We start from the raw sequence: 13919 nt of genomic DNA, 5'->3' as shown, positions 1-13919 counted from the left end.
TAATAATCAAATTTATTATAGTTCAATAAGACATCAACGCGTGTATTGCGTGTATCACGAAATTACTTTTATGCACAACTTTTCCTTTCAACAACGAAAAGTAAAACCTACTGTTTCTAGGTGAAATTTGCCGCATTGATCCAATACCTACAACCTACTTTTAAGTAGGTTACGTGCCAAATCCCGCGGCGATGTATCAAACATTGATTTATCTAATGCGGAATTGGGCAACCGACATTTTCTTACGGACACACGCACATTGCTATAAAAACACAGCATTTCCGTATAGAAGCCACAAGACCGACTTTCACAACTCTTGTTTATAAAACCCAGAAAAAAACCTTTCGAAATACAGCATAAATTAAAACCAGCAAAACAATGATATAATAATCAACCAATTACACAACTCACCTAATTTGATCCTTGGCACAATTTTTTTAAAGTCACACACTGGCACAAAAAATAGAGCACTGACACTCACTTGTTTTTAGAAAAAAAATACGCACTGACCGAGCTGTCAAATAGAAAGCGCGCGAACGGTCCCCGCCATGGCAAACTGCAGACTATCGCAACCACCAAAATATGAGGCCAAAATGATAGTTGCATAACTTTATTACGGCATATTACATAAAAATCGCCGCTGGGCACTGACGCCCGTATATTATGCAAAGAACGGTTGGATTTCACGATTCTTTCTAGGTTATCCGATGCGTTCGTTTGCCGCGCGAATTGACGTTTACTGCAAAGGCTTGAACGTTATGCCAGTTAGAAAGTCGGACTGCATCTGAATAAAATTGAATGTGTATCGCTTGGGGTGCAATTGGTTTCGCGTCCCCCTACATCGAACTGTCCTGGATTTGACGGAATGAACACGGAAACATAGCGACTGCCATAGATTACTGCATAATGAATTAATCTTTACGAATCAATGTAAACTAAACTATGTAACTGGTAGAATTCTGGATTTGGTTCTGAATAGTGGTATAGAGATTCTATGGGTTCCAACTTAGTCTTAAAGGTAGTAAAATAACGCATCTTTTTATATTATATGAGTAGCTAATGAGCATGCAGTCCACCTGGTAGTAAGAAGGTGGTAGAACCCTTTGTGGGTCGACTCCGGCGGCACCACCGCCACACCTATTTCTACCTAATAACAGTTTAATGAAAGTTTCCGGTTTGAAGGGTGTGGTAAGGGAGACAGACTTTTTCGAGGCGTTACAGCGTAGTCCTCAGGGGTAGCGGCGCATCTGTGGCCGACCTCAGGTAGGAATATCTAATCCTATCTGGGGTACCATTATGTAGGGGTAATCATTACAGATGTCCATGGGCGGCAGTAGCTACTTACAATCAGGTGGACTGCATGCTCGTCTGCTACTCCTATATTATAAAAAAAAATATATATATCTGCCCTACCATGGGTTCCAAGTGCCAACTTTGGGGATAGTAAATTAACGCACCTTTTTATATTACAGAACTATATAGCGAAGGAGCACGCAGTCCATCTGGGGTTAAGTGGCCACTGCCGCCCTTGGACACCTCCCATCAACCCCAGATAGAATTATATATTCCTTCCTAAGGTCGGCCACAGATACGCCGCTATCCCTGAGGACTAAGCTGGAACGCTTCTGAAGAGTATGTCTTTCATAGACCCTTCAAAACAGAACACAACAGCGCTTAACACCGATGTAGGGCAGACATAGATGTGGCAGTGGTGTCTCCTGAGACGAACCATGAAAGTTTCTATCACCTTCAAGGGTTCTGAGAGCGACCTCATTTAAGACTTCAAATCTATTTGAGTTGATTACAAATGGGGTGACCTCCTACTATGGTATCTGGCTAATGTCGCCAATGGACGTATGTAGTCAATCAACTATAAATAAAATTAAAGTCCTACCTGAGGCTGCAGTAGTACCCTTGAGGATCAAATTGTAATGCCTCGTACATGACTCTCCATCATCACACCTTTCAAACTAACAATAGAACATAGCAGCACTTAACACTGCTATTAGACAGAAATAGGTGAAGAGGTGGCAGTGGCAGAGGTGGCAGTGGGTAACAGGGTGGTAGGACTGGCAAAATGCCATGACCTCCCGGCCTGATACGGCCCTCGGCCTGAGAGATTAGTTCAAAAGTGACCAAAAATGTGTATAAATCAATGAAAAATAATTTGTCTTGAAATATTTATAGGTATGTGCATAGATTAATAAAGATTACTCACTCCTAACAAGAAAATGTACCCAGTTTTGAGAATTGAAATAGTTGCGTAAAAAGTTTTGCCACGTCTCCGTGCTAAAATGTCCCTAAAATATTTGAAATTATTATTATAAATTATTTATTTAGTATGTAAATTACGCAGTATTAGATATTTATTTGTAAATTTTGTCTAAAAATGTTTTTATTTGTCAAGAATTCAAAAAAAGAACTTACTATAATAAGCCATTTGCGGCTTCATTCAATTTCAAGGGGGCGAAGTATCTTTACTAATCTATGGGTATGTGCATGAAAAAGGTCGCCAGGAGCAAACAATCACTAAAGTATGTATTCGTGAGCGAAAATTTCTTAAGGCCTCATGCAATTTTCTACGGGTCTCATACTGTATAGTTACGCTGCCCATGGACATCTGTAATCAACCTTAGATAAAATAAGATTCTTACTCAAGGTTTTTTTTTAAATAGGAGTAGCAGACGAGCATGCTGTCCACCTGATGGTAATTTGTTACTACCGCCCATGGACATATGCAACCAAGCCCAGATAGGATCCCAAATTAATATGGACGTTTATTAAACACAAACGACGTGGAAATAGTTCATACCCTGCAACAATATCTGCCGGATCCAATATTGCTACCACCGGATCTGATATTTGTAATCTATTTGCCCACCAATTTTCCTCTGTCTATAATACTGATGCTACTATCTCTAATGTTTCTCAAATGCCACTTTGTGTCGTACATTTGACTACTTTAAGTGTCACTAAGGAACAAGTATTTAGGGTTTTAAAAAGACTTGACATTACTAAAGGGGCTGGCGCAGATGGAGTGCCTTCCATCTTCGTTGCGAAATGCGCTAGCGCACTCACTTTACCCCTCTGGATAATCATAAATGAATCCTTACATTCTGGTATATTTCCTAGCGTGTGGAAGGAATCACTGGTAATCCCTTTGTTGAAAAGTGGTGATGCCAGCTTTGTAGAGAATTACAGGCCAATTTCTATCATTCCTGTATTTGCAAAAGTCTTCGAGAGTCTAGTATGTCCTGTTCTTGCTTGGCATTTTAAAAGACTTGTTATGCCAGAACAACATGGCTTTGTGAAAGCAAGATCTACCGCAACAAATTTAGTTTCCTTTGTCGAGGACCTTGCTGAGGATGTTGACCGTGGACAGTCTGTTGATGTTATTTACACTGACTTCAGCAAGGCCTTCGACAAAGTGAGCCATGAAATATTGTTAAGAAAACTTTCTTCTTGTGGAATTGCCGGAAATTTACTACAATGGTGCCGATCTTATTTAGAGAATAGGAAATCTATGGTTGTGGTGGGCGGTTACAGGTCTGAGCCTTTTGTTACACTATCTGGTGTTCCTCAGGGCTCGCACCTGGGACCCCTGTTGTTTAATTATTTTATTAACGACATCAAGGAATGTTTCGAACACTCGAAATTTTTAATGTTTGCCGATGATCTAAAATTTTATGCCAAAGTAAACTCAGTAGAGGATAGTATATCACTTCAGATGGACTTGGATAGACTCGTGTTATGGAGCAGGTTGAATGGTATGGATTTAAATGTTAAAAAATGTCAAGTGATTTGTTTTACTAGGAAAAATACAACTGTTCCTCGTTCATATCTCATAAACGGCGTACCTCTTGATGAGACAGACAGTATTCGGGATTTGGGAGTAACTCTAGATAGGAAATTACGTTTTAACATTCACGTTGATAATATAGTAAAAAAAGGATTTAAAACATTGGGTTTTGTTTTGCGAACTTGTAGAGAATTCAAAAACCCAGGTACTAAGATCGCGATATACAACTCTCTTGTTCGCAGCGGACTCGATTACTGTAGCGTGGTTTGGAATCCATACTACGATGTATATAACAAACGCATAGAGAGGGTTCAGAAGCGGTTTTTATGGCACTTAGTCTATAGTTGCAATTTAGCTAAAGTTTTACCAAGCTATATTGACCGATTACGCTACTTTAGTCTGACATCTCTATACCATCGAAGGAACCTGCTGGATAATATGTTTCTCTATAAACTCGTTAATGGGCATATTGATGATAGTTATTTGGTTTCTCAGATAAATATATCTGTGCCAAGAGTATTGCCTAGACATATGAAGTACACTCCTTTTCTAACTAAATCGGCCAAATCTAATTTAGGGCATAACTCTCCTTTAAATAGATCAGTCAGAAGCTATAATGTCATTCATCACCGCAATGCAGACATTTCTCCATGCAGTATACATGGTAAAGAACAGTTACACCCTCAGAATAGCATAGATATTTTCTCAAATAGCATGTACAATTTTAAGCATAGTCTAATTAACATTTTGAAATAAATTTCTAAATTTTTAATTACTTTTATGATTGTTTATTTTCTTTTTGTATGTAATAATGCAATTTTTTTTTTTCATCAATGTATTTTTATAATAATAATCAACATGTAATTTATAATTGTTATGAGAAATTTAAGTGTTAATATTTTACAATTATTTCATTAATTTATATTTACAGTTTTATTCAATTATTTCCATTTAATTTGTATACTATTTTATGTTATTCTATTATTTGCATTGTAGTTTGCACCTATAATTGAGGTAGCACTTGTACCTGTGTCTTATTTCCTTTTGTGTACCTTTACCGATTGTTGGTGTATACTTTGTTGGTGTAACATAATAATAATAAATAAATAAATAAATAAATAAATAAATAGGATTATCCCAGGTATTCCTACCTGAGGTCGACCACAGATACGCCGCTACCCCTGAGGACTAAGCTGGAACGCCTCAGAAAAGTATGTCTCCCTTACCACACCCTTCAAATCAGAACACAACACCGCTTGACACTACTGTTAATAGGCAGAAATAGGTGTGGCGGTAGTGCCGCCGAGGTCGAACCACTTCTTAGTGGTAAAATGGTAATTTTTTTTATTTTTTATTCTTAATTGTTATAATATTCTGTTATTCTTATTGTAATTAAATTGTTGAATGAATTATAATTATTTATGCTCTGTATTTCCACTTAAATTGTTGTTAAGTCTTAATACATGAATGTTAATGTTGGTATTAATGCATGCCGTTTGTGCCTATGATTGAGATGACACTTTGTTTGTAACTTATTTATTCAAGCCTGTGTATTGGAGGAGATGGTGTATACGTTGTTGGTGCAACTAATAATAAATAAATAAATAAACGTGGTAGAACAAGAGTAGAACATGTACCTAACTATTTATTAATCTGTGGCTCTACCACCATTAAAATTTTATTTACCACTTAAAAAAGTATTATTTTCTATCGTGATGATGATTCAACATATAGTTCATAGATGGCGTTACTCACCAAGAAATAAAAACTAAGTATTGCACATACGTATCAGTGAGCGAAGCTTATATTTGCTTAAAAACATTCTACGGAGATCAATGAATGGTGAAATAAACACCGCGAATTATTCGCTAATCGCGTGACTGAATAGCTAGAGTTATTTGCGCGTGAAATATATTTATGCACGACTTTTACAAGCGGATTTGCTTGCGAGCGCCTCTATGGGCGGTTACAGGCTTTATATTAGCTTCACTTGTATGTTTGTCAGTGAGTAACTGCGTTTTTCAGTAGAAAGAGATCAACGTACATCCTTATCTTACCCTGCATGTATGAAAGAATAAAATAGAATACTTTTCTACTTTTTAGTTGATTTTACCATAAAAGCGTGTTTTTTAGTTTTTTGAACTATATTTATTTGACATTTACGTAGTAACCTTTGATATTATTGGAGTTGAAAAAGCGTATGTTCTCTGCTGAAAAATCATAGGTTGTCGAGTGAAATTCTGATCCATATCGGTTCAGTTTTTTTTAATGTTCGATACAGAGACTTATTTTTATTCGTGAATTATTATTTTTTGTTTTACTGACTTATTAATAGATAATTTAAAAAGTACTAAAGTTGAAAAACATCTACATACATCTATATACAACAATAAAGAAACACTTAGGTAAAAGAGGCCAAAAATAACTAAACGGAAATAAATATTAATTAACTTCAAAAAAAAAATCACAAGTCCGCTTTCGTAAGTCAAACCAAAAAACCGAACCCTTATAAGGTCACTCGTGGTCTGTCTACCCATCTGTCTGTCTTTCCGTCTACGTTTGATTACCATGCAAATAAAAATTACATAAGCTTGGTAAATAACGCTTATATATTTTAAAATTAAGGACAGACATTCCAATTTTATATGCGTAGAAGATACCGTTCGTGTATTTTCTTTTACTACTTATTTCAAGTGCATCGTACTGACTTACGCGTGTAAAAACCTTGAATTCTTAAGCTAGACTTTTTGCCTAGTCTATCAATTTACACTTAGACTATGGCTTAAAATTTTGGCTAGGCCAGGCGTTGGCTTGTCCCTGTAGCTTCGGGACCAAAATAGGGCTACGGTATCCCCTGGCTGTCGTAAGAGGCGACTAAAAGGAGGCTTCCGGGGTCGCGGGTGGCAAGAGTGGGAGCTTAAACCGCCCGGCCAGCGACCCCGGGAAGAACGGCGGTATGTGTGGTCGCATACCGTCGAGTACACCAGACGATGTGGCGAGCGTCATGCTCACCTGATAGGGCAACGCGCTAAGAGGACTCCGGTTGTGTTCGTTTAAAGATCCCGGAGTACTTTATGCAGCGCTGTGGACGCCCATCGAGGGGATTTTAGTGCGGTAAGAGTCCTAGGTAACCCCTTGTCGCTCCCACGGCATCGGCTAAATTTTGAAGGTTTCCCCCTCGTAAACAAAAACAAGCCGTAGATTTCCTGAAGCTCTGAGAGCTTTTTACAGAGGATGCACAACGGTGGCCGCTATAACAACAAATACTAAAAATAAAATAAAGTAGAATATTAAAGGGGGTCTCTATAGGTACAACAAACCGTTATTTTTTCATTTTTTCATTTACTATTATATAACTGGTTTTATAATAAATACAAATAACAACCATAAAACATATTTTAAGATAGTTATATTAATTCTAATAATAATATTATACGTTGTTTACGTATCATTCATCATCACCCAAACGCCATCTATTTTTGTTTTATATAACTAAGTATTGGTGAAAATTTACGTAACATCCCAACGCCATCCATTGTTGTGTCATATAACTAAATATTGTTGAAAATAATAAAATGAATAAAAATCAGTAAAAAATAATGAACATTTGGTGGTACGGATGCCTCCATGAGAGAGTTCGACTCGGATCCTGTAAATTTTTATTATTGCTTGTTCAACAAAATATTGAAGGCATCTTCAACCTCTTAAATATTTTTCTTCAATTTTATACCTGTTCATATACGGAAATAGAATTCTATTGCACTCAACTTTCCTTCAATTATTTTCTTCAATTATTTCATCTTTTCAACAATTATTTATTTTTAAGATCAAAGCATATTAATCTATGGATTCAATGTATTTGTTAAGGATTGTAGTTAATTCATCTAAAATTATATTATTCAAATAAATTAAAACAGACGTAAATATATAAAATCTTATTTCCTAACGTCATGAAAATATTTATTTAAAATTATGAATTAGGTTAATCTTTTACTGTTACACGACAATCGTGTAACGGAACGTTAAGTTTTTGTCATTTTGACACATAACAGTGGAAAAGTTAGTTCGCGTTATACATAAGTGAAATCCACTATCATGCTAAATCACAGCTCATTGGCTAGAATACCTAAAAGTCACAGTTCTACACAATTTTAACCAATCACACGTGAGATCTGTCACTGTCACTTTAAATTCAAATTATCATTGATGGAATATTGCAAATGAAAACGTAGACTTATGTTTGTATTGATTTGTTTAATTTTCTTCATGTAAAGTTTTGTGGAATAAATCTTAATAATACGTTGGTTATACTTACAAATCGCAATACTACATAAAACCAGTGTTATACTAAGCGACGCGTGTTTTCATTGACAAAAATTACGTTTCAAATTTCGTCAAAAATCGTATGTATTTAGTTTAAAATAATGCTACCTCGTAATTATTACTCAGAGCAGGACATTCGTAAGCGACAAATCGACACTCTAAAGATATTTAATGACAACGTAATCGAATTGAGCGAGGGTAATGAGTACAGGATAGATTTCGCGGCCGATTCTCGCAATATGAGTCTAAATGTGGTCCTAACACCTGAATTTCCTAATGAAAAGCCTGCTATATTCGTAAATCCAGTTGTTCCCCATCCGTGGATAGCGGAGAACTCGAACCAGGTTATTGGAGCCCCAGGGCTGTTGAATTTCACTGTACATTCAGACCTAGGTAGAGTGGTCCAGGCGATTATACGGGAGTTCCAGAAAACTGTCCCGAATATAAGCCAGGAAGATAAGTCGACGGATACAAGCCCACAGTCCCATGTTAGTGCCCAATCCTTGATGTTTCCGGAACTAAGTGAGTTAACCATTGAGGAGTTGCAGGAGATTCTGGAGAATCCTGATTTGCAGGTGTGTATTATCTTTTAGACTGATGGGGACAGATATGAAGGTGGTAGAAACCCTTTGTAGTTGGACTCTGGAGGAAAAGTAGTGTTTTTTATTTATTTATTTTATTTAATAAGTTTTTGTACACAAAAAAAGCAACCCTGGGACAGTAATGTGCATACGAAAGGCAAAATTAAGTAAATAGTGTTTTGATTTGTCTGTGGTAAAGAAAAGATACATATGTTCGCTATCAAACTTCTCATCCTTAAGTTAACATCTGAGTATGACTAATTAATTCGGGGTTAATTACATTGTCCATTATATACATCATATTATTATTTTTGAAGTTGTTAGTTGAGTGTTTATATGCCCGACATTGAAGGTGGTAGAACCCTTTGTGGTTCGACTCCTGCGGCACCACCGCCACACCTATTTCTGTTTCATAACAGCAGTGTTAGGCGCTGCTGTATTCTAGTTTGAAGAGTGTGGTAAGGGAGAAATACTTTTCCGAGGCGTTCCAGTTTAGTCCTCAGGGGTAGCGGCACTACTGTGGCCGACCTCAGGTAGGAATATCTAATCCTTTCTGGGGTTGATTACAGATGTCCAAGGGCGGCAGTAGCCACTTACCATCAGGTGGACTGCATACTCGTCTGCTACTCCAACATTATAAAAAAAATAAAAATTCAAATAATTCTATAAGTAAACCTTTGAATTTCCAGGACAAGCTTCTAGAAAACAACCCACAACTCGTCGAACTAGACCTTGAAACCGAAGAGCTGATGAACAGTGTGGAAGAGATAGCCCAGGACAATATAACGAAACAACAAATGCTAGACAACTTGAAAACGGATGTAATCGACCGCATATCTACAATAGTTCAAATGAAAATGAATTATGAGGAACTACATAAGAAGCATCAGAAAATGGCTGAGGTTTATGATCCGCATCGGATAAGAGATTGCTTGAAGGAGGCTGCGTTGAGAGCTGATGAGGATGCTGAAGTCATCGCTGAACAGTTCTTGATGGGTAAGGTTTTGTAATGTATATTTTTTTTAGCAAACTACATGTAGTCCACCTCATGGTAAGGGGTTACTGCTGCTCATGGCCATCTGTAGTCCACCCCAGATAAGATTAGATTTGTACCTGAGTTCGTCCACAGGTTGGAATGTCTCAAGTATGTCAGTTATAACACAACCTTTAAACGAAAACACAGAAACGCTATACTGCTGTTATTGGGTAGAAATAGGTATGGCGGTGGATTAGGATTTCTAAGAATAATACTAAGTTCTTCACTAATATGGATATCAAAAGGAATGATTTTCTGAAAGGAATATTTTTTTTTTTTTTTTAAACCAGGTGATATTGCAATCTGTCCCTATGGACATTCAGCAATCTTTAGAGCGGGTGGTATTGTGCGAGGCACAGGTCCTGTGACATGCCCTCTTAAATCTCATTTGAGTAGGTCCTGGACTACTCTTTTTTTAAGTCTTCTGGTGCTTGGAAATATGTCATCCATAAGATGGGATGCTAATGTATTTGGAAGGTTTATTATCTTAAGTTTATATGTTGATGTTTTGTCCCATATTTCTTCCTTAATGGTTCTAATGCCCAGTTCTCGGTGGAGTCTTGCGTTTGTTATGTACCAAGGTGCGTTTACTATCATTCTTAATAGTTTAGATTGAAATCTTTGAAGTATTTCCAAGTTGGAGTTGGCTGCTGTTCCCCACAGCTGAATTCCATAGGTCCATATTGGTTTGATTATGGTTTTGTAAAGGAGCAACTTGTTCTCCATTGAGAGTTGACTATTTTTATTGATCAGCCAATACATTTTTCTGACCTGCTGTCCTAATGCTAGGCGCTTTGTATAGATGTGTTTTCTCCAGGTTAAACGTCTATCGAGATACATGCCAAGATATTTAGCTTCATTAGATTGTGGAATTTGGACACCATTTATAGTTACAGGTGGACAGGTCTCTCTGCGAGTCGTAAATGTAACCTGTACTGATTTGGATTCATTTGCCTTAATGCGCCAGTCCTTGAGCCAACCTGCTATTTTATTTAGGCTGACTTGCAGTTTATTGGATGCGTGATGCGGAGAGACATCTGAGGCCATGATGGCTGTATCGTCAGCAAATGTTCCCATGACAACATTATTAGAAATTGGTAAATCTGCAGTGTACAGGAGGTATAGTGTGGGACCCATTACACTACCCTGTGGCACTCCTGCCTGAATATCTCTAAGTTCAGTAATTGCTTCTCCCTGGCATACAAAGAAATGTCTGTCAGTGAGATACGATCTAATGAAGCCATAAAAGTTGTTTGGCAGAGTCTTTTTGATTTTATACAAAAGTCCTTCATGCCAAACTCTGTCAAACGCTTGTGATATGTCCAAGAAAGCAGATGTGCAGTAACCTTTGTTTTCAAAGGTCAAAGAGATGTTTTCGATAAGTCTGTGGATTTGTTCAATTGTACCGTGACTTTGTCTGAAGCCGAACTGATGGTCTGGTATCAGGTGTGATTCTTGGATGATTGGATTTAGCCTGCTTAAAAACAGGGTTTCCATCAATTTGGAAAGGGTAGGAAGTAGACTGATGGGGCGATAGGACTTAGGATCTTCAGGACTTTTACCCGGTTTCGGGATCATAATAATCTTCGCAACTTTCCACTGCAACGGTATGAATTGTTTTCGTAGGATGGCATTGTATAATTTTGTAAGATATGTTAATCCTACATCTGGTAGTTCTCTTAGGATAGTTGGTGTTATCAAATCATATCCTGGTGCTTTCTTTATGGCCATTTTTTTAATGGCAGATCTAATCTCTTGTTTATTATAATTTTGAATTGGTTTTTCTAATTGATGTGTTTGATTTAAAAATTTTGAGACCATGTCAGTTACTGTTGAACCATTGTCAGGACAACATTTTTATTTTTAAAGGTAGTAAGCTACAAAGGGTTCTTCTACCTTTAAAAATAAATATAAACATATTTATTTTTAAAAGTAGAAGAACCCTTTGTAGTTCGACTGCAGCGGCACCACCGCCACACCTATTTCTACCTTATAATAGATGTGTTCTGGTTTAAACGGTGTGCTATGGGAGATACTTTTCTGAGGCATTCCAGCTTAGTCCTGAAGGGTCTGCATCTGTGGTCGGTCAGGCATTTAACCTAGGTTAGGATTACAGATTACAGATGTCTATGGGCGGCAGTAGCCACTGGTGGGGACCGCAAGCTCGTCTGTTACTCCTATATTATAAAAAAACCTACAATTAAAACTCCTGTTTTATTTCAGGAAACTTACCTGTGGAGTCGTTTATAGCAAAATTCGCAGAGAAACGTGCATTGGGACAAGCGAGGCGTGCCCGGGAGGAGAGACTGGCACATCAGCTAACACAACTGGATAAAGCAACTACATAAAGTAGTTTATTCTGTGACTGTCAGGCGCGATCGCAAAATAAGATTGTGGGAGTGTCACAGGAAATTTGGTTTAATTAGACCACTTTTCTAACGCGTTTTTAATGTATTTATTGTAAAGTCCGGCATATTCCCTCGCGGCAGAGAGGAATCTATGCAGGGTTTCCCCACGAAAGAAAAACTGACCAATTGCGAATAAAATGCGAGTCGGACAAACTTTTTTGGGGGGATATGATTCGTTTGCCAGCGTGTGTGAGGGTAGGGGGAAGGGGAGCAGGGAGGCTTGAGACCGCGCCTAGCGACTGCTTATAAACTCAGGGTGGGTTGCATGTGTCCTACAAATGCCTTAACAGTCAAATTAAAGGTTAAAAGATTTATTAGTTGCATTATTTCAATTTTAAACGACGTCATAGATAATAACTTAACATTAACTGCTCGATTTCGATAAGTTAAAGTTGTTGTTTTTAGGGTTCTGTAATGGGTTTCGTTTTTACCCTTTGGGTACGGATCCCTAACAATTGTGGTGACAGCGCCACAAATTATTACATTCCATCGCTATCATCAAAGTTATTGTTGCAGTTTACTTAAACGCAAACTTTAAACAGCCTTTCGATGCAACCCGCCCTTAGCGTGGATATATCCTTACTAATATTATAAATCCGAAAGTAACTCTGTCTGTCTGTCTGTCTGTCTGGTTGTCTCTTCTTCACGCCTAAACCACTGAATCGATTTTAATAAAATTTTGTACAAAGATAGTCTGAGACCCGAGAAAGGACATAGGAAAGTTTTTATCCCGGAAATCCCACGGGAACTAGGGATGGCGATTATAAGATCGATTAATCGGAGAATCGATCTTTCGGACCAAAAAAATCGATTATTTTAATTGATATTGGTAAGGAGTGAATCGTAAACTATGCATTTGATCACGTGATGATCTGCAGCAAAGTTGTTGTCCATGAGCCCACGAAGGTTTCAGAGTTGGTACAACCAATTTTCGCCAGATGGCGCCACTGTCACTTTCTTTTAAACGCGGGCGAAGCCGCGGGCAAAAACTAGTAATAATATATATGCTCGTTATTAATGAATGATCTATCCAATTGCCTATCGCAGATCGGCATTTGATATTTTTTCATTCTACATTGTCAAATTTAGATCTTTGGCAGGTAACCCCTATAATGTGAATAATTTTATCTTGTACATTTATGTACCCATGTTTAGTGTTGCCAACTATGTATGTTATCTCCAAAATTTTAGGGTAAATTTATCCAAAAAGCAAGCTAAATGAATTACGCTTTGGAATTCATTTTTTTTATAATATTGATCATTGAAGTAGCAAGCTTGCTGCCCATCTGATGGTAACTGACGGTGAAAGACTCCTTTCTGAGAATTATTCATTTTGGAAATTTTGAAAAATCAGAATTGCGTGCCTGGGATTCGAACGTCGGACCCTTCGATTAAGAGGCTGAGTTTCGACTACCAGGCCTATCACTGCATTCCGTACACTTTTAATCCTACCTGGGGTTGATTACAGATATCCATGGGCGGCAGTAGCCACTTACTATCAGGTGGACTGCATGCTCGTGTGCTACTTCTATATTATAAAAAAAACTCGCGCCCTAAAACGCCCTTAAAAATAAGCTCTTTTAAATAAATGCATGTAAATTATTGTAGCTGTATTGTTGATGTATTGTTGAATGTATTTTTCCGAAATAGGAATTGCGTGATTGTATATTAATATAGAAATGTGATTATATTTAATGGTAGTGTTTATAAATTTTGATATTATTGAAATAAAGGATTATTTAAGACTAGATGTTTTATTACCCCCCATACGT

The 13919-nt window shown here is 37.4% G+C and overlaps 2 protein-coding genes across 2 annotated transcripts in view; one reads left to right on the top strand and one right to left on the bottom strand.

The window, feature by feature from the left end:
* Nucleotides 1-792, bottom strand: part of LOC140756936 (fatty acyl-CoA reductase wat) — a 47639-nt gene extending 46847 nt beyond the window's left edge. Inside the window, exon 1 of the mRNA XM_073092475.1 lies at nucleotides 412-792. The gene's annotated coding sequence lies outside the window, so the exon portion shown is untranslated. The remainder of the gene's footprint in view (nucleotides 1-411) is intronic.
* Nucleotides 793-8022: 7230 nt separating this feature from the next.
* On the top strand, nucleotides 8023-12728 carry LOC140756925 (vacuolar protein sorting-associated protein 37A). The gene is made up of 3 exons (XM_073092463.1): nucleotides 8023-8697; nucleotides 9393-9699; nucleotides 11963-12728. The coding sequence occupies exons 1-3, from the start codon at nucleotides 8224-8226 to the stop codon at nucleotides 12085-12087; spliced, it is 906 nt and encodes a 301-aa protein (XP_072948564.1). The 5' UTR covers nucleotides 8023-8223; the 3' UTR covers nucleotides 12088-12728.
* The last annotated feature ends 1191 nt before the right edge of the window (nucleotides 12729-13919 follow it).

This window comes from Epargyreus clarus, unplaced genomic scaffold, assembly GCF_041222505.1.
Source record: "Epargyreus clarus isolate Ecla_fem2 unplaced genomic scaffold, WU_Ecla_fem_2.2 ptg000036l, whole genome shotgun sequence".
NCBI classification, from domain to species: domain Eukaryota; kingdom Metazoa; phylum Arthropoda; class Insecta; order Lepidoptera; family Hesperiidae; genus Epargyreus; species Epargyreus clarus.
This window is presented reverse-complemented; position numbering and strand designations above follow the sequence as displayed.